At 44.6% G+C, this 19,487-nt stretch overlaps 1 protein-coding gene across 1 annotated transcript; it reads right to left on the bottom strand.

Moving 5' to 3' along the window:
- Nucleotides 1–435: 435 nt before the first annotated feature.
- LOC127038412 (circumsporozoite protein-like) lies at nucleotides 436–19,282 on the bottom strand. Its single transcript, XM_050931005.1, has 4 exons — nucleotides 19,195–19,282; nucleotides 17,706–17,926; nucleotides 12,577–12,708; nucleotides 436–802 (listed from the first exon to the last, which is right to left on the bottom strand). The coding sequence occupies exons 2-4, from the start codon at nucleotides 17,903–17,905 to the stop codon at nucleotides 436–438; spliced, it is 699 nt and encodes a 232-aa protein (XP_050786962.1). The 5' UTR covers nucleotides 17,906–17,926; nucleotides 19,195–19,282.
- Between the last annotated feature and the right edge of the window lie 205 nt (nucleotides 19,283–19,487).

Raw genomic sequence — 19,487 nt, 5'->3', positions numbered from 1 at the left:
GGTCTCTTTAAAAGAAAAGAGAATCTGGGTCTGAGAGCTAGTGACTGCTAAAGGGAATGAAACACCAGGAGGCAGGCAATACTGTGGATCATAGTTTTTATTGCTGCACATCTTCGTTAAAAGAGGAGAAGGGAAAAGAGACCAGCTGGGGAAATTTTCCAGCAACAACCAGTCTACAGCACAAGCGATACAGGATCCCTCTCCCAGCCATACTCAATATCCCAGGGGTACAAAGTCGGTCAGTTACACATTCCAAGGGAAGGCCTTGATACTGATAACAGAAGGAGTTTACAAAGTAAAGACAGAGATTGGAAACATTCCCAGAAACCCGTCACACTGCAGGGAGAATGCCAAACAAATGGAGTGAGGAGAGAGCCACTGCGTGAGGGGCTGTAATTCATTCTCATTCCCTGGATGTCGGTGGTTCCATGGGCACTAACAGAACTTCTTTTCTTGGCAGCACTGCTGCAGAGGTGGGCACGGAGGGCACACATCCACACACTTAGGAGGGCATGGATCCACACACTTAGGAGGGCATGGATCCACGCACTTAGGAGGGCACGGATCCACGCACTTAGGAGGGCACGGATCCACGCATTTAGGAGGGCATGGATCCACGCACTTAGGAGGGAACGGATCCACGCATTTAGGAGGGCACGGATCCACGCATTTAGGAGGGCACGGATCCACGCATTTAGGAGGGCATGGAGGGCACGGATCCACGCATTTAGTCTTGCATTGCTTCACAAAGCATGGAGGCGGCAGGCAGGGCTGTTTGCATTGCTGCTGGTAAGCCATCTTCCTGGGACGTGGGCAAAACTGAAAGAAAAAGGAGCTTTCAGGGTTTTCGAAATCAAGACAAGCAACTGTATTTTCTTATTAGTGTCACGCACCAGACCATTCAGCAGAATCAGAGGCTGGTGCACTAAGGACACTTCTCCAGAGAGAGCATCACCATTGCAAACCACTGCAGAAAGAACAAACACAACGGAGGATGGACTGAAATCCCACCGTGAAGCCCTTCAATGGGATTAATGAATTAAAGTCAAGATACTTAAGCAAAGCCCTTTTGTGAGCAGTAATATATTTCAGAAGAAGAAAGCAAAAAATGAAATCCCAGCCGTAAATTTAGCTCCCAGTAATCACAGGGAGACTTACCCAATTCACCGTCGGGAGCAAGCGAAGAAGCCGAGTGGGTTGAGGAGCGTTGAAGTGTGAGCCTTTTTATATGGTTTCTGTGGCCTGGTGTCCAGAAATGAGACACCTCAGAGCTATGAGGTTGAGATTTTTTGCAATCCAAACCTCCTCCATGTACAGAATCTTCAATTGCTTGGTTGCATCACCATTTTTAATAATTATTTTCATAATTATAATTGTTTTAAGGAGACATATGACTTCATTTGAGGAAATGCTGTGTGTAACTTGTAACACCTGATCTCCGTAATTCAAACTGGAAAAAAATAATTCAATAAAGAACTGGGATTCTTTCCTTCAGTAAATGAATTCTTATGGATCTCTACACATTCCTTCTGCATGCTTGCTTGCATCTTCCTCTGAGGCATCTGAAACTAATCAATGTTGGAGCCAGGATACTGAACTAGATGGATCTTCAGGGTGACCCACTATGTGTATTGCTCTGTTCCTGCTAATGTACAAATCCCCTTCATGACATAGACACAGAACTGACACTAGGATCCTGGATGCCTCAATAGGACACTCTCCATGCTGTTAGTCCTGCTAAAATAAAGATTTTTCAGGTAACTCCTGATGATAGGAAGTTTGGGTCTATATTATCTGACATTGTCTCTTCACCTAGTGGTGGCTTCTTGCCATTTTGTGCTGCAACTTCAGTCTAATCCTAATATATGATAATCTAATATAGATTGTAAACTCTATGTAGTGGGGGTCCCTCTTTATACATATGGGTTGCTGGTGCTCCCTAAATTGATAGCAGTCTCCTATCCATTCCCATTGCATTAATGTCTTTTACATACCTAAGATGCCAGGAATTGCAATTATCCTACAATGTGTGGGTCTGGTTTGACATGAGTAATTGGTCGTGGGTGAGGCCTCATTTCTGGGAAGGCAGAATTAGGGAGGTAAATGGATCAGCAGCCTGGAAACAGAATGTCTGTCCTAGTTGAGATACGGGGAACACCACAAGAACCACTGACAATGGACACGATTACAATGGATAAGATAAGCCTGGAACATAAGTTGATGCAAGGAGTAAGGCGAGTGTGGACAAAGCATGCTTTACAGGGACTGGCTCCTACAAAGTGACCATAGTAATCCACAGAAGTGTGATGCAATGAACAGTAAATGCAATGGAAAATATAAATACCTATAAAGCAAGAGGTTTGCTGTGTAATATTAGCTGTGCGGAATGCCTCACATCTGTGCCCTAGGCTTGAGTAGAACCAATTCAGTGTACCTTTGCTGTATGCAGAACAAAGGAAGCTGAGTGACAAAACTGGAGTCGAACTGAACTCTTGGGGAAGCAAGTGGAATAGGTCTTGGGGGAATCCCAACAATATTGACAGGAAGAGTCATAAGATTATGTGTTCTGGTGACTATTTTTACCAGACTGACTAATTCAATCATTAGTTCAGCTCTGTAACGACTGAAAATATGGAGCGAACCACCTGGTGGTGGTGTTATCCTGTTTACACAGGACAGTGAAGTGTTCTGAATATGAATGACACAAGTTGGAAAGTTTTTATTTATTTAAATCAGGAAATGAGAACCTAGCAAGTATTGTGTCCAGTTCTGGGCACCGCACTTCAAGAAAGATGTGGAGAAATTGGAGAGGGTCCAGAGAAGAGCAACAAGAATGATTAAAGGTCTTGAGAACATGACCTATGAAGGAAGGCTGAAGGAATTGGGTTTGTTTAGTTTGGAAAAGAAAAGACTGAGAGGGGCATGATAGCAGTTTTCAGGTATCTAAAAGGGTGTCATCAGGAGGAGGGAGAAAACTTGTTCACCTTAGCCTCCAATGATAGAACAAGAAGCAATGGGCTTAAACTGCAGCAAGGGAGATTTAGGTTGGACATTAGGAAAAAGTTCCTAACTGTCAGGGTAGTTAAACACTGGAATAGATTGCCTAGGGAGGTTGTGGAATCTCCATCTCTGGAGATATTTAAGAGTAGGTTAGATAAATGTCTATTAGGGATGGTCTAGACAGTATTTGGTCCTGCCATGAGGGCAGGGGACTGGACTTGATGACCTCTCGAGGTCCCTTCCAGTCCTAGAGTCTATGAGTTTATGTGTCAGGAAGTGCCTTTTTCTCTTTCTTTCTTTCTTTCTTTCTTTCTTTCTTAAGGAGAGGCCATTGTAGAGATTAAAATAGCTTGTAAGATCACTGGGACAGGAACCATATTTTTATGCGCTTGTACAGCACCGGGTGAAGTGACTTGCCCACAGTCACAGAGGAGGTCAGTGGCAAAGTCAGGAATAAAACACATTTCTTCTCACTCGCAATACAATGACTTATATCCTCAATATCACGCTTCCCTCTACAAGGTATTTAATTATTGTGACTCACTAGGGGAAGGTCTCCTTTATCAGAACAATCCCGACAGAGGTAATTTCCCAAGTCCATCTCCCAGAATCCGGAGGCCCGGCTGGTAAGAACCAACCGCTGGAATTCCAAAGAGGAAGTTACACCCATGTTGACACATTCAGTGGCTGAGTCACCGTCTCACAGGAGGATCGTACATGCTCAGGGCCTTGCAGCATGAGAGTCCACAGTGCCTATTAACTGATTAAGCGGGAATAACAAATGACACAAAAGGAAGGGGCTGAAAGACGTCCTTGGATGGGCTTTTAATGCCTGTGATTGGTTGGGGATTTTCGTTTTAAATGTCAATGCAAAGACGGCACCCCAGCACCACACCTCCCCCTAGGGCTGCACCAGGGCATTGGTTCGGTATCAAGTCAGAGAAGCATAGCCCGTCACATCTCTCTTGGTTAAGGCTTAGGTCAAAGCCTCTCTGCTGTTGGTAAGGGTTCCCCTTCAGAGGCAGGCTCTCTGCTAGACCCATCTGACTCTCTCCAGGACCAATATTCTGGTGTATTCATATCAAATCATAAAACAGCAAATGGGCCATGAACGTTAACTGCCATCCTGCAACACGCTCTCTGCATCAGTCTGGGTAACTCCTCTATAACTTCGGAAGCCATGTCCCCAGCCTGCTCCACCACAGCCTCTGCCGCCCTGAGAATTTTCCTCCCACTTTGGTGTCCACCCGTCCAAACCCACCTCCTTCTGTCTCCCTGCTCCCTCTCTATACAGCATGCACAAACACTGCGGCCATGGGCAGAGACTAAGAACTCAGCTCTGACAGACTAGATCCTATTTCCTCAGAGCCCTAATCCCTCACAGCAGGCTCCTAAGCACTGAGATCCCTGTTGCTAAATATCTCTTCAAGAGATAGAGAGGGAGACAGCTGGTGCCATACGACAGGGACCTTTCCATGACTGGATGTGATGGTCAGTTTTGTGGAGGATTCAAATCAGCCACCATGGAAACACACTATGACCCAAATTAATTTCTTGCACAAATCCATCACCCTCCATGGCCCTGTGAAATTGGGGAATGGATACAAAGGCCCATGACTACACCTCATTCTGAAGGGCTTTCTTAAAAATCCCCCTGTGTATTAGCGCTGTTTGATGGGTAAAGTGATGTAGTCACTAAAAAAAAATCTCATTATGGAAATAAAATCTCTCCTTGTAGAAAGTTATTCAATGTGTGTGATTCATATGTTGTTTCACTTGGAATAGAACCCTTTGATTCAAAAAGTGAGAGAAGACTTAACTCCACAGAGAACACCCAAAGTTTCTTTTATTGTTTCTAGGCTCTTGTATCACCCTCATCATCTGACACCTTCCAGTAGTTTCTTAAGCAACTGACTAACCTCTTGCACAGGTGGTTTATCCACTTCTTTCATCATCCCCGGCTTAGCTTCTTCTTTCTCTCATCCTCATCACAGGGGAATTGTGGGAAGTGCAGTTTTGTTTTGGTTGGGGTTTGTAGCGGGGGATTTTTTTTTTTTTTTTACATGTACACCCTACTACCTGTGCATGTTATGGCTACGCGACAGAGCTTGCAGCTGCTCCACTTTAGCTCCGTTGACTTAATACTCCAACTCCCATGAGCGGGGTAGCTATGTCGGTGTGAGACGCTCTCCTGCTGACGTAGCACTGTTCACACCAGCTCTTAGGTCGGTGTAACTTCCATCGCATAGAAGGCTGGCTGCGCGGAAATAGCTGAGCAAAAGCCTGCTTAGCACAGAACACTAGTTGGCCATGGAATTGAAATACCAATATTGAGGACATTTTTTTAATATGTTCCTATAAACTATAGGTAAGCTAGAGATCTCTTTAATGTGTCATACAAGGACAGTACAAGAGCCAGTGGCTGGGAGTTGAAGTTTTAAAAAGTCCAAATGGGAATAAGATGCCAAAGTCTGAGCTACAAAGAGTCATTAAGCACTTGAACAGCTTCCCAAAGGATAGCGTAGATTTGCCACCACTCGGAAGCTTTCATTCAAAATTGGGCATCTTCCCAAAACTGTGCTCCACTTCCAGCATAAGTGATGGGGCTTGTTCCAGCAGGGAAAAAAGCTGTGGCTAGAATAAGGGAATCTTATTCATCTAAAGTCAAACACTCAAAAGTTGGGAAACAGGGAGAGCTGCCTCTCCATGGGTAGTTAGGATAATGTGTGATACTGGGATTCAGAAAGAATCTGCCAGGTTACCTCAAAAATTCTCTATTTGTCTAGCAGTCATGTGGATTTGATCTATAAGACAGAAGGCAGAGAGTGAAACACAGTGTGATCAGTTTCTCTTTACCCGTTGCTATTAATCTTTGATTCAGCGCTTTCGCATGTTGCCCTCTCTTCCAAATTCAGTCTGTAGGACCAGGACCAACTTAGCTATACATATTCAAAACCTCCTAACATTTACATGGGAAAACTTTCACCATGTGATCTTCTTGTTCAGGATTCTTGCCTTCCGAGATAAAAAGGCCAGCACTCCCAAAAGAATCACACTGTGCTTTCTGTACTTTGGGCTCTTGAGGAAAAGAATTAATTACTCTGTTTGGTAAGAGATGTCACCATCTCACCAAACTGTGTGACTTTTCCAGCTCATTTTAAGATAATTAAATACATTGCACTGATAGCTCAATTAATCTTAGAGACAAAAGGGCTTCAACTGTTAGGAAGAGAGTAAAGCTCATCTGGTTAGGAGATGGAGCTTTCACAGGGACTGGGTCTGAGTCTGGAATGAACTCGCTCAAGGACGAAGGACCACCAGAAACCATATCATGCTACAAGTGGCTGACACGAAATTGTTTGACCTCCCTTCTCTAATATAGACACACAGTGGGATGTACATTTCAAAGCAATCCTCATAAACAAACCCCCACCAAAACAAAACTCTGCTCTTCCCACGCAACTGGCCTTGGAAGAGGATGAGAGAAAGAACGAACCACAGGTGATTCCCCTCGCAAGTGGATGACTGAATGAATAAACCACATGAGAGAGGTGAATCATATTGCTTAAGGCACTACTGGAACGCGTCAGATGTTAAGGCATTTAACAGAAACGATAAACAATAGACTAGAACACAATAGACTAGAACACAATGCTAGAATGTTGCTATTGTGCTGGGAGGCACAGATATACCATGTGAATCTCAGGAAAACAAACACAGAACATTGTTTCTGGACTCTTTTCCGTCTTTAGAAGGATGTTATTTTATTCCAAGTTAAAAGAAGTATTTATCATAGAATTGTAATACATTTTTAATGATAGTACATTTCATTTTCATGATGATATCTTTATCTTAGCTCTGTCCAGGTAACATCACTTTACCCATCAATCACCACCAAAACACAGGATTTTTAAGAAATCCTTTCAGAATGAGGAATAGCCACGGGCTTTCATTTCTCTTGCCCAGTTTCTCAGACTCATGAAGGGCAATGGAATTAAGCAAGCAATGAATTTGCTCCTTAGCATGTGTCTCTAGTAGCTGATTTTTACCCTCAGCAAAACTGAGCATGTCATCCAGTCACAGAAGGATCTCCCTGGACCACACCTGATTGTCCCAGCTCTGTCCAGTGTCCTGAAAGCCTAGATAGCATCACAAATTGGCAAGCTGGTAGCTGCCTTCATCAGCTTAATGGGGATTTGGCCATGAAAAATCTATAACTTAAAACCCAACACATGAATCAAGCTCAAATGTTATATCCGTTTTAACGTATGGGTGTGAAATCCACCAGAGGTTCAGACAGACACCTAAATGCCTTTGAAAGCAAAAGCCTTAGGAAATACAAGGTATTAAATGGAATGATTTTATAACAAATGCCGGGATATGTCAGAGAGTTCAACAACCACTTGTGTCTAAATTTATCCTGAAAAGAAGATGGAAATATCCAGGATATCCTTCTCTTATACTGCTGCTGCGAAGGTTGAGATACTTTTTTAGAGCTTAGCCATGTAAGAAAGGAGAGCACTCTTTGTAGCCACAGAACCATCAACAGTCAAGGAATGAAAAGTAAATCCCATGTTGCTGTGCAATTTACTTCTCCTCCTGCTTAGATCATGTTCTCCCGGCTTTGCCTTTGTAGTGATTTCTCTGAAACCGCCGGAGTTTTACGTTAATTCTCTTACTAAGTGTAGGGATCTGAGTCTTCCCATGTAACATGTAACTGACTGGCTCTGATCCTCAGGGCTATTGCTCATACCCTAGTGAATCACTCTGTACAATTCACCTGTAGCATAGTCAGTGATGGAATAATTTGTTTCCCCAGCTCCCATCCCAACATTTAATTGTGGCTGTGCTTACATCAAACTTTCAATTCCTAGCCTCATCTGCCTCTTAGCGTTTCCTTGATCTCCTTCTTTTTAAGACATCCGGGCCTCATTCTGTCAGGGGCTGAGCAGCCACTCAACAAGACACAGTCCTGCTCTGAAGAGTTGGCAATCTAAATAGACCAAGGACCACAGGGGAAATAACTCACCCAGTAGGCCGGTGACAAAGCTGGGAAGAGACTTACAGTCAAGTGTCCACTAGGCCACACCAACCACCTAAGAAACACTCGAAAAGTTTTGGCCCTGTATATCAATGTCTGTACCCCCGTAGTGGGGCTGGCTTGCATTTGAGGAACTTACTCCTCAGAGTCACACCTCTCGTGCTCTGGCACCTGGTATCTGGAAGAGACCTTGAACAAAACTGGTCTCCCAGTGCTTAGGAGCCTGCTAGGGAGTGCAGGGCTGTGAGGAATTAGGGCTCTGAAAAACTAGGATCTAGTCTGTCATTGCTGGGTTCTCAGTCTCTGTCCATGGCCACAGTGTCTGCGCATGCTGTGTGGAGAGGGAGCAGGGAGACAGAAGTAGGTGGATTTGGACAGGGTGAGTATCAAAGTGGAAGGAAAATTCACAGGGATGGAGGCACAGGGGGTTAAGGAGCAGGCTGGGGACATGGCCTCGGAAGTCATGGGGTAGTTACAAAGACGTGTGTAGTGCGTAGTGTCGGGGAGGATAGCTAATTCTCAAGGCCCATTTACTTTTACGGTTTGATGTGAATACAATGGAATATTGGGCCTGGGAAGAGTCAGATGGGTCTAGCAGAGATCCTGCCATTGAAAGCCAACCCTTATCAATAGCAGGGAGACTTTGACCGAAGCCCATAACCAGAAGGAATAGGATAGGATGGGAGATGCTTCTTTAATTCAGTACAAAACCAACTCACCCTCTGGCACTAGGGGGTGCTGTGCTGCTGCAGGTGCCATTACTGGGATGACACCGAAAACCAAAATCCCGAGCACTTGTGGGTCACTGAGAGCCCATCCTAGGGCATCTTTCAGACCCTTCCTTTTGCGTCACTTGTTATTCCTGCTTAGTCAGTTAATGGGCATTGTGGACTCACATGCTGCAGGGCCCTGTGGTGTGTGATCCGCCAGTGGGTTCAGATGGCACCAGCTGGATTCAGGACCCTGTGACTTAGCCTCTGAAGCTGCTGGAATGGATGTATCTTCCTCTTTGGAATTCCAGTGTGTTATTCTCACCAGCTGGGCCTCAGGGTTCCAGGAGCCAGGTTCTACCTAGAAGAGACAAATTGGGAAATTACCTCTCGATTCTTCTAATAAAAGAATCTGTCCCCTAGTGAGTCACAATAATTAAATACCTTACAGAGGCAGAGGGATCTCCTGGGTACGGCATTGCACTGGGAGTCAGGAGAACTGGACTATGTCCCTGCCTCTGCCACTGACCATCTGTGTGATGTTGGGCAAGTCATTTCACCTCCCTATGCCTCTTTCTCCTCCAAACCTTTGCCTGTCTAGATTAAAATCTTTGGGGCAGGGATTATGTGTTTGCACAGCATCTATCACAATAGGTTTCCTGTCACGGTTGGGGCCTCTCGAAACTGCAGTAATACAAATTACTAAGTAAAAAAAATAGTTTACCGCTCTTAGGTATTTCTAATTGTCTGGCATCTGAGCACATTCAGCGTGACACTCCTAACAGGTCTGTTTTTCTTAGAAATCATTATTACCCTTCCAAGGAAATGGAGAGAGATGAGCTGTAACATGAAAAGCACAAGGGGAAGAAGCTTTGCGTTCAGATAACACTTCCCCTTGAAATAACTTTTTCTGGAGTCACTCTGCTTCTGTTACAGTCACTTCCGCTTTAACCTTTTCTGCGAATTTGGCTCTTCAGGACTCACTGCTAGACCCTAAGAGGCTGAACCCATAAGCACGAAGTGGATGTTCAGGAAGCAGGGTCATAGAAATCCAAGGAGGAGAGCTTCGGCTTTCTCACGCTGGAGCACTCTATGGGTACACACATGGAAATCAATGGCATGGCCTCCAAGAAAAGTGTAGCTCAACATGGGGAAAGGTGGCAGAATCCAGCACACAATGGGGTGCGTTGTGGAAGAGGACCTAGACTCTGCTGTGCTAGCTTTCGTTCCTGTCCCAAAGATGTTACAATCTCAGGAAATCTCTGCCAGGGCTTCTAATCTAGAAAGAAAGAAAGAAAGAAAGACAGACCCCGCTATAGGTGAAAAGGGAACATGAGCTTCCTGACACATGCATAGATTGGTTCCCGCTTCCTAATAGAAATAAATTAAATTTATCATTCCTTGACATTATTCTTCAGAACAGGCCACATCTGTGGTAACAGGATCACAAACAGGTTTTTTTCCAGTCCATATTTGCATAATTCCCATTCCACACTCATGTTGATGGCAATGTTAGATATTGAAATTTTGCAATGTAATGGAGATGGACAGGAGATTGCTTTCCCCACAGGGGGGCGCCGGCATCCTGTATATATCAAGATGGACCTTGCCACAGCAGCTTACCATCTGCATTAGAAAATACTAGAATTAGAATGAAATTTCAGTGCAAAATGGCAAGGAGCCACCCCTAAGTGAAGATAATAAAAAGCCAAACTCCTTATCATCAAGAGTCACCTGACAAATATTTATTCTAGCAGAATTAACAGAGTTGGGCTGGATTTTAAGCGTCCTCCTGCTAAAAATTCCAGCGAATCCATAACTCCAAGGTCAACTCTGTGTCTGTAAAGCATGCAGGGGTAGATCATGGAGGGAAGTTGAACATTAGCAGGAATGAAGAAATGCCCATAATGGCTCAGAACAAAGATCCATCCGGTCCAGTGTCCTGTCTCCAATAGCAACCAGTACCAGATACCACAGAGGAAGATGCAAGAAAGTCTGAAGAAGGAATTTATGGAATCCTGGTGTTAATTGCATTGGCTTTTTCTAATATAAAGTATGTGGACCAGGCACAGGACTTACAAACAGCATTTACTCTAATATGTAACACATGTCCGCTTAAAATAATTATGAACAATAGTGATGCAAAGAAGCAATTGAAGGCTGTGTCATTGGAGCTAGACAGAATTGTAAAAATCATATCTGCATATCTGTGGGGTGCCTCATTCTGTGGAGCAGGCCATGCAAACCATATAAAAAGGCTCATGTCCCAGTGCTCCTCAATCCACTCGGCTTCTTCATTTGCTCCTGTTGGTGACTTGGTAAGTCTTGTTCTTATTATGGAGAGTTAACTTCACGGCTGGGGTTCATTTTTGGCTTTCCTTTCCTTGCTGTTCACAGGAGTGATTTGCGTGAGTGTCTTGCTGTAATTTCTCTAATCCCATTGCAGGGCTGCAGGAAGGGATTTCAGTCCATTCCCTGTAAGGATTGTTCTTTCTGAAGTGGTTTGCAATGGCAATGCTTTCTCTACTGAAATGTTTCCCATGGCACCAAGCTCTGTGCTGAATGTTCTCTGTCCATGATTTCAGGATCCCTTTTTCATTCAGGAAATTAAATTAATGGGTATGACAGGGAATTGCAGGGTGGGGCTCAGTGCTTCAAAAGAGAATTGGTAAAGAAGCATCTAGGAGGAGGGAGCTGTCAGAGTCTTGAGAGCAAAGGAGTAAGATGTGTCTGGAAGTAACTCAAACTGAAAATATATGGAGGGAATATAGCACCTGCCCTCTCACTACAAATTCCTTAATAGGGAAACCTGCAAAATTTTGTGGACGTCAATGGAGCACCACTGATTTACACCAGCCATGGAGCTAGAGAGGAATAGAAGAGAATCTATAGGCTTTGCCTGCACACACATCCCCCAATGAAAGGAAGGCAGTAAGTAGATTCAAGGAGTCACCACCCATAAAAGTCAAGTTGCTCTGTACTGGCAATACAACTCCAGATGCATTCGTGCAGCCTAAGGACCTGGGAAGAAAACATTTGCACAAATTCACTTCCATTCTTTTGAGGCTTTTGAAAAGTTCAGCTGAAAACTCTACCATCGGATCGGTTGAGTCGGGCTCAGTCAGTCCTACAGGCTGTGATAATGACAATGTTCTAAAGAGTATCTCTACCAGTGATACCTGCACATTCAGAAGCACTGAGTGGTTTATTTAACTCTTGTAACAGAAAAACATTTGAATGCAGAAATGATTGGTGGTTACAAATACTGTTAAACACATTCTGTTTCTCTCGCCCTGCTATTAATCTCAGGCTAACTGTTTAAACCTGATAGTACATAGTGCACTGAATGCTTTGCTTTCTTCTGCAGAAATCTATTACTGGTCACAGGAGTGTTTTGTTTACGTATCTTGAGGTTATTTCACTACTCCCATTGCAGACCTTTAGAATGGGATTTCAGTGCATCCTCGCCCATGTTTGTTCTTTGTGCAGTGGTTTGCAATGGCGATCCTCTCTCTCCTGAGAAGTTTTCCCCAGTGCACCAGCCTCTTATTCTGCTGAACGTTTTCATGCACAATGCTAATGAGAAGATAAAGCTGCTTGTCTTGATTTTGCAAACCTTGAAGCTTCCTTTGTCTTTCAGTTTTGCCCACGTCCCAGGAAGATGGCTTACCAGCAGCAATGCAAACAGACCTGCCTGCCCCCTCCTTGCTGTGTGACCAAGTGCACTACTAAATGCCTGGATCCCTGCTGCAAAGTCTGTGTGACCAAGTGTGCGACAAAATGTTTGGATCCCTGCTGTAAAGTCTGTGTGAAGAAGTGCACTACATGCGTGCATCCATGCCCGTGCCCTCAAAAGTGTCTTCCATGCCCTCAAAAGTGTCCTCCATGCCCTCCATGCCATCAAAAGTGTCCTCCATGTCCTCCCTGCCTTCCAAAATGCCCACCTGTGCAGGACTGCTGCAAAGAAAAGAAGCTCTGTTAGTGCCCACGGAACCACCGACGTCTAAGGAATGAGAATGAATTACAGCCCCTCATGCAGTAGCTCTCTCCTCACTCTGCTGGTCTGGCTTTCCCCTTGCAGTGTGACGTGTTTCTAGGAATGTTTCCAGTCTCTGTCCGCACACTGTGCACTGCTTCTGTCTCTCATATCCAGAGGTCAATGCCTTCCCTTGTAACGAGTAACTGACCGTCTTTGTGCCCCTGGGATATTAACTGTGCCTGGGACAGATCCTGTAACACTTGTGCTGTAGACTTTTTGGTGTTGGAGAATTCCCCCCTCTGGTCTCTTTTTCCCTCCTGTCTTTTAATGTAGATGGGCAGCAATAAAAGCTACGATTCACATCATTGTCTGCCTCCTGCTGTTTCGTTCTCTTCAGCAGTCACGTGTGCTCAGACCCAGATTCTCCTTCCTTTGGTTTCCTTTTAAAAAGACCCTTCTCTAGGAAGTGGTGGCTGGTGCCCAGAAGAAGTGATGGGGTAAGAGGTAGCAAGGAGGAGCAGAGGCAGTAGGGTACAGGTGAGACAGGCCAGTTCTCTGCCTCTGTGGGACTGAAAGAGGCAAGCAGCAGGTCGTGTTCCCTGCTCAGCGCCTCCCCTGTCTGTTAACTGCTGTGTATATGTTACAGGGTCTGAATTCCCAGGGGGTATCCAGGTGCACTGCACCCATGGGGAGCTGGACCAGCTCAGCTGTCAGAGGGGTTCTGCCTGCTGCGGCAGCTCAGCCACAAAACCACTGAGTTTTTTTTAATTCTCGTGATTTTGGGACCCACTCATGCCTTTTTAGCACTTCGGCCTGACAATACTGCTGATACCAACAAACTGGCATCGTAATATTCTGCCATATTCAACTACTGCCACCAGCTACCCGCCTTGCACTGTAACTTCCCAAAACATCCACACCTCAAAGGTACGTAAGACTTAGGGTGACCAGATGTTTTGATATTATTGGGACTGTCCCGATTATTAAGGGATTTGACTTACATACGACCCTACTACCTTCTCATTATCCTGCTCCCCTCTCCTCCCAACTCGATTTTTCACACTTGCTCTCTGGTCAACCTAGCTAGACTCCAGGATTCTCAGTAGCCGTTTTTCAGCACATTGGATGCAGCTGTGAAAATGAGGCCAGATCCAGGTGGTGTTTGTTTAGCACCTAGCTTAATGGAGTCTAGGTCCATTCAAAGGACACCTGGGTGCTATGGCAATTCCAATACATAATAGTATCGTTTCAGAAGGGACTGTGAGTTCCAGGATTATCTTTGCCCATCAATTTAGTGTTCTCATCCACTGCTGATTACAAATGGTCAAATACATCTCTGGAGTAACTCCCTTGATTCCAATGTCAAACTGGTTCAGGAAAACTAGATGTATTGCCTGGTGACATGCAAGTGACTCAACAGGCAGAACTAGCATAAAATATGGCTGTTTATTTTTTAATCTATTAAATCCTTTTCTTTGGAAGGAGCGATAAGACTGAGCTCCACAGGCATCGCCCCATATTCATTTTCGTGCCATGCTCCTGGAATACGCTGTTTTAAGGGATAGAAGATGAGTCAGTCATTGGGATGATTTAGTTGGGGATTGGTCCTGGTTTGAGCAGGGGTTGGACTAGATACCTCCTGAGGTCCCTTCCAACCCTGATATTCTATGATTCTGTGATAACCCATCTCAGAAAAATGACGAGGGGCATATGCTGATGCAACAGTCCCCACATGCAGCCCCGGTCTCAATGGGGCCTTGAGGAGCTAATGAAATATGAAGTAATAATAATAGCTCTCCCATAACTTCACCAGCACTGACACGCCCTTAGATGAAAGGCTGGCAAAGAAGTGGGAGGACTTGCCTGATGCGGGTTGAATTATTTTTGGCACCCAGAGAACACTGCAGGGTAAGAAAAGCTCAGATGGTCTTTTCTCCTTTGCATCTTTTTAGGCTTGCAGATTTGTACGAAGTCATCCAGGCTTATCTCAGAATTTTGCTTTCCCCACTTTTCATGCTATGTGGGTCTTTTAAAGTGAAACAGAAGAGAGCTTGAAATGGACAAGACAGGAGCCAAGCAGTGATTAAAGAGACAAAGAGAGGGCAAAGCAAACACCAGGAGGCAGATGATTCCAGGAACTACAAGCTAGATTTCAACACAACAATAATTAAAGGTTGGATGGAGACTGGAGAATTAAATTATTCCAGAGCTGAACACACGACAGTGGAATTGTACAGAGTGAGTCTCTAGGATGTGAGCAATATCTGAGGGGTACGTACGCAGTCAGTTACATCCTACATGGAAGGTCCTGATCCCATAAGAGAATTAATAGTCTGTGGAAGGATAAACCTCTGGAACCAGGGCCGGCTTTAGGAAGTGCGGGGCCCAATTCGAACAGTTTCGACGGGACCCTGGCAGGGATGACTATACATAAAAAAAAAAAAAAAACGTAAAACACACATGGGGCCTGTACTCACCAGGCGGTGCTCCAAGTCTTTGGCGGCACTTCGGCGGCTGGTCCTTCACTCGCTCCAGGTCTTCGGTGGGGCTGAAGGACCTGCCGCCAAAGTGCCGCTGAAGACCCAGAGCAAGCGAAGGACCCACCACCGAAGTGTCCCCGAAGACCCGGAGCGCTGCCAGGTGAGTAAAAATTAAAAAGTCACCTCTAGCCAGGGAAGAGATTCTCACTGGGCCCGGAGCCCTCTTAGGCGCGGAGCCCAATTCGGGAGAATTGGTGGAATTGTCCTAAAGCCGGCCCTGTCTGGAACCTTCAGTGAAATAACGAGCAAAGCTCAGGAGAATACAAGCTAAGCAAGAGGAGGAGAAATAACTTGCAAAGGGATATCAGATGTATGAATTTTTGGCAGGAAGGTTGATTAACCATTGAAAAAACATTCAAAGAGAAGGGGGAGGATTCTCCATCACTAAAAGTCTTCAGAGCAAGACCTGTCTTGCAGAGATGATTTAGTGAATCACAAGATATGGGGTTCAAGTATACAGGGGTGACTGGATGAAATTCTCTGTGCTGTATTGTACAAGGTGTTAGTCTAGATCCTAATGGTCCCTTCTCGCCTTATGCAATTTAAAGATGAAAATGTAGAGGGGTGAATACAGCAATGCCGAGTTTCCAGGAAAAGTGAAATGGAGGTTTTTGCTGGTGGATGCTTTTGAACAGGTGTGTGTGTTTGGAGGGGAGGAGGGAGCAGGTTCTGCCAGATTTGGGGAGAGTTTATTTTCAGCATATTTATACACTATCATTGCTATCTTTACTATTTTAATAATGATTCAATTGTTATGAACTACATAATTACATCATCGTGAATTACAGCATATTAAAATCATTGCAATCACCTACAAGCTGCCTTCACTAACATCCCAGTTTAAAGACATTATGTCTCAATGTAGCTTTCTGGATGAAACTGTCAGCAATCTTACTTACATCTAGTTCCCTGGTGTGGTCTTGATGCACGGAAAGGACAGCTACATTATTCACTTGTGTCTGTCTCATCAATGACTGGAGATAACTTCTAAGTCTTCTGAAGCTGGAAAATGAGTTTTCCGCAGTTCAGGTTCATATCGGCATAGTGAGAAAGATTCTTATAAATTTGCATTTCTCTGGAAACATACCGCTTCCAGAGTACTGCAAATGACTCCAAGATCTCTTTGTTGACACGTAACAGCTAATTTAGACCCTATCATTTTGTAGATATGGTTGAGATTATATTTTGCTATGTGCATTACTTTGCATTTAACATTGAATTTCATCTGCCATTTCGTGGCCAAGTCACCCAGTTTTGTGAGATCCCTTTGTAGCTCTTTGCAGTCTGTTTTGGACGTAACTCTTTTCATTAATTTTGTATCATCTGTAAATGTTGCCACCCCACCGTTTGCCCTTTTCCCAGATCATTTATCAGTATGTTGAACAGCCCTGGGGCCACTACAGACCCCTGGGGGACACTGCTATTGACTTCTCTCCATCCTAAAAATGGACCAATTATTCCTGCCCTTTGTTTCCTATCTTTTCACTAGAGTGCCTGGCAGGGCTTTCAGGCTCATGTCATTAAATTAAGTAAAGGATTGTTACAAGCTTTTGTTATCTTAATCACCCTGCCTCTGTTAATAAACAAACTCCCTGCCCCAAGGGCAGCAGCTGGGAGCAGCACAGAACTCATCAAGTGCCCTGTGGGGCTAGGCCAGGGCATGTCCTGTGAGCCGACCTCAGGCGGGACAGGAACCAGTAGGCTTGTGAGAGCTGAGCACCCCGTATATTTTGGATGGGAATTCAGGCCCTGTCGAACACAAGCTGATGTTTGACTAGTTCAGTCCCACCGAGGCAGGAGTACCGGCCTGTCCCACGTGTACCCTGCTGCCTCTGCTCCTCCTTGCTGCCTCTGGCCCCATCACTTCTTCTGGGCACTTGCATCCACTTCCTAGGGAAGGGCCTTTTGAAAAGGAAACCCAGGGAAAGAGAATCTGGGTCTGAGTGCATGTGACTGCTGAAGAGAATGAAACACTAGGAGGCAGACGATGCTGTGAATCATAGCTTTTATTGCTGCGCATCTACAGGAAAAGGCGGGAGGGGAAAAGAGACCAGAGGGGGGAAAATCTCCAACACTAAAAAGTCTACAGCACAAGTGTTACAAGATCTCTCCCAGGAAGTACATCTGATATCCCAGGGGCACAAAGATGGTCAGTTACTCGTTACAAGGGGGGGCATTGACCTTTGGATAGGAAAAGCAGAAACAGTGTGAGGACAGAGACCGGAAACATTCCTAGAAACACGTCACACTGCAAGGGGAAAGCCAGACCAGCGAAGTCAGGAGGAAGCTACTATGCAGGAGACTTCAATTCATTTTCATTCCGTAGACGTCGGTGGTTCCGTGGGCACTAACAGAGCTTCTTTTCTTTGCAGCAGTCCTGCACAGGTGGGCATTTTGGAAGGCACTTTTGAGGGCCTGGAGGGCATGGAAGGCACTTTTGAGGGCATGGACATGGACATGGACGCACACATGTAGTGCACTTCTTCACGCAGACTTTGCAGCAGGGATCCAGGCATTTTGTCACACATTTGGTTACACAGACTTTGCAGCAGGGATCCAGGCATTTGGTATTGCACTTGGTCTCACAGCATGGAGGAGGCAGGCAGGGCTGTTTGCATTGCTGGTGGTAAGCCATCTTCCTGGGACGTGGGCAAAACTGAAGGACAAAGGAGGCTTCTAGGTTTGCAAAGCGAAGACAAGCAGCTTTATCTTCTCATTAGCATCATGCACCAGAACATGCAGCAGAATCAGTGGCTGGTGCACTGGGGAACACTTCTCCAGAAAGAGTGTAACAAATGAAGTGTGGGGAAAAGGGGGTAGCTCCCTTTTATGGACCCAGCCCATCAGTTAGATATAAAATCTCTCTTAGTAGCTGTTCTAGACTTGCTTTACCTGTAAAGGGGTAAAATGTCTCACTGCTATGCAAAGGTAAAAGGAAGGGAGTGAGCGCCTGACCAAACGAACCAATGAGAAGGCTAGAACTGTTTGAAATTGAAACAAGACTCCCCTTTTGTCTGTCTGTTGTTGTTCTCAGGGAGAAGCAGACACAGTGCAACTATGCTGTAAGAAATTTGGGGCCAGGTATAAAAAATCATCGGTATCACATCTAGAAACTACTCATTTGAAATCCCAGATATGTAAGTAGATCAGGAAATGTCTAGGAAGACGTGATTAGATTTATCTCTTTTATTTCTTTACGGCTTGTGAACTCCTCCGTGCTAACCTCAAATGCTTTTATTTTGCTTGTAACCTTTAAGCTGGACCTCAAGAACATTATTCCTGATGCTTAATCCTTGTAAGTGTTTTTTTAAAAAAATCTAGCAATAGCCTGAGTTTCCAGATGTATTTTCTTTCTTTTTGTTTTTAATAAAATTTACCTTTTTTAAGAACAGAATTGGATTTTTGTGTCTTAAGAGGTTTGTGCACATATTGTTTAATTAGCTGGGGGCAACAGCTGTTTTCCTTAGTTTTCTTTCTCAGCTCTTCCCTGGAGGGGGACTAGAAGCGGTTGAGGGTACCCCACAGGAAGGAATTCCCAAGTGCACCTTCCTGGTCCTCAAAGGGGTTTTGCACTTGGTTGGTGGCAGCACCTACCCATCCAAGGTCAGAGAAAAGCTGTAACCTTGGGAGTTTAATACAAGCCTGGAATGGCCAGTATTAATTTTTAGAATCCTTGCGAGCCCCCACCTTCTGCACTCAAGTGGGGAATCAGCCCTGGCAGAGAGCATTGACATTGCAAACCACTTCAGAAAGAAGAAGCCCATGGGAAGATGGACTGAAATCCCATTTTAAAGGCATGCAATAGGATTAGTAAAATAACCACTAGATAGTTAAGCAAAGCACTCTTGTGAACAGCTAGAAGAGGAAAGTTAAAAATTAAGTCCTGCCATGAAGTTAGCTCCCAATAATCAGAAGGAGACTTACCCAATTCACCTACAGGAACTAACGAAGAAGTTGTGTCGATTGAGGAGCATTGTGATGTGAGCCTTTTTATATGGTTTCCATGGCCTAGCATCCGGAAATGAGATATCCTAGAGGTATGGAAATATGATTTCAATAAACTAACTCGATCCAATTATCCATCCTTCAACTACTTGTTTGCATCATTATTTTTAATAATTATTTTAAGTGGACACGACATGTTTGAGGAAACGCTGGTTGTAAGTTCTAACGCCTGACCTACATAATTCATATTAGAAAATAAAATTCAATAAACA

Source organism: Gopherus flavomarginatus, chromosome 20 (assembly GCF_025201925.1).
Source record: "Gopherus flavomarginatus isolate rGopFla2 chromosome 20, rGopFla2.mat.asm, whole genome shotgun sequence".
NCBI lineage: Eukaryota > Metazoa > Chordata > Testudines > Testudinidae > Gopherus > Gopherus flavomarginatus.
This window is presented reverse-complemented; position numbering and strand designations above follow the sequence as displayed.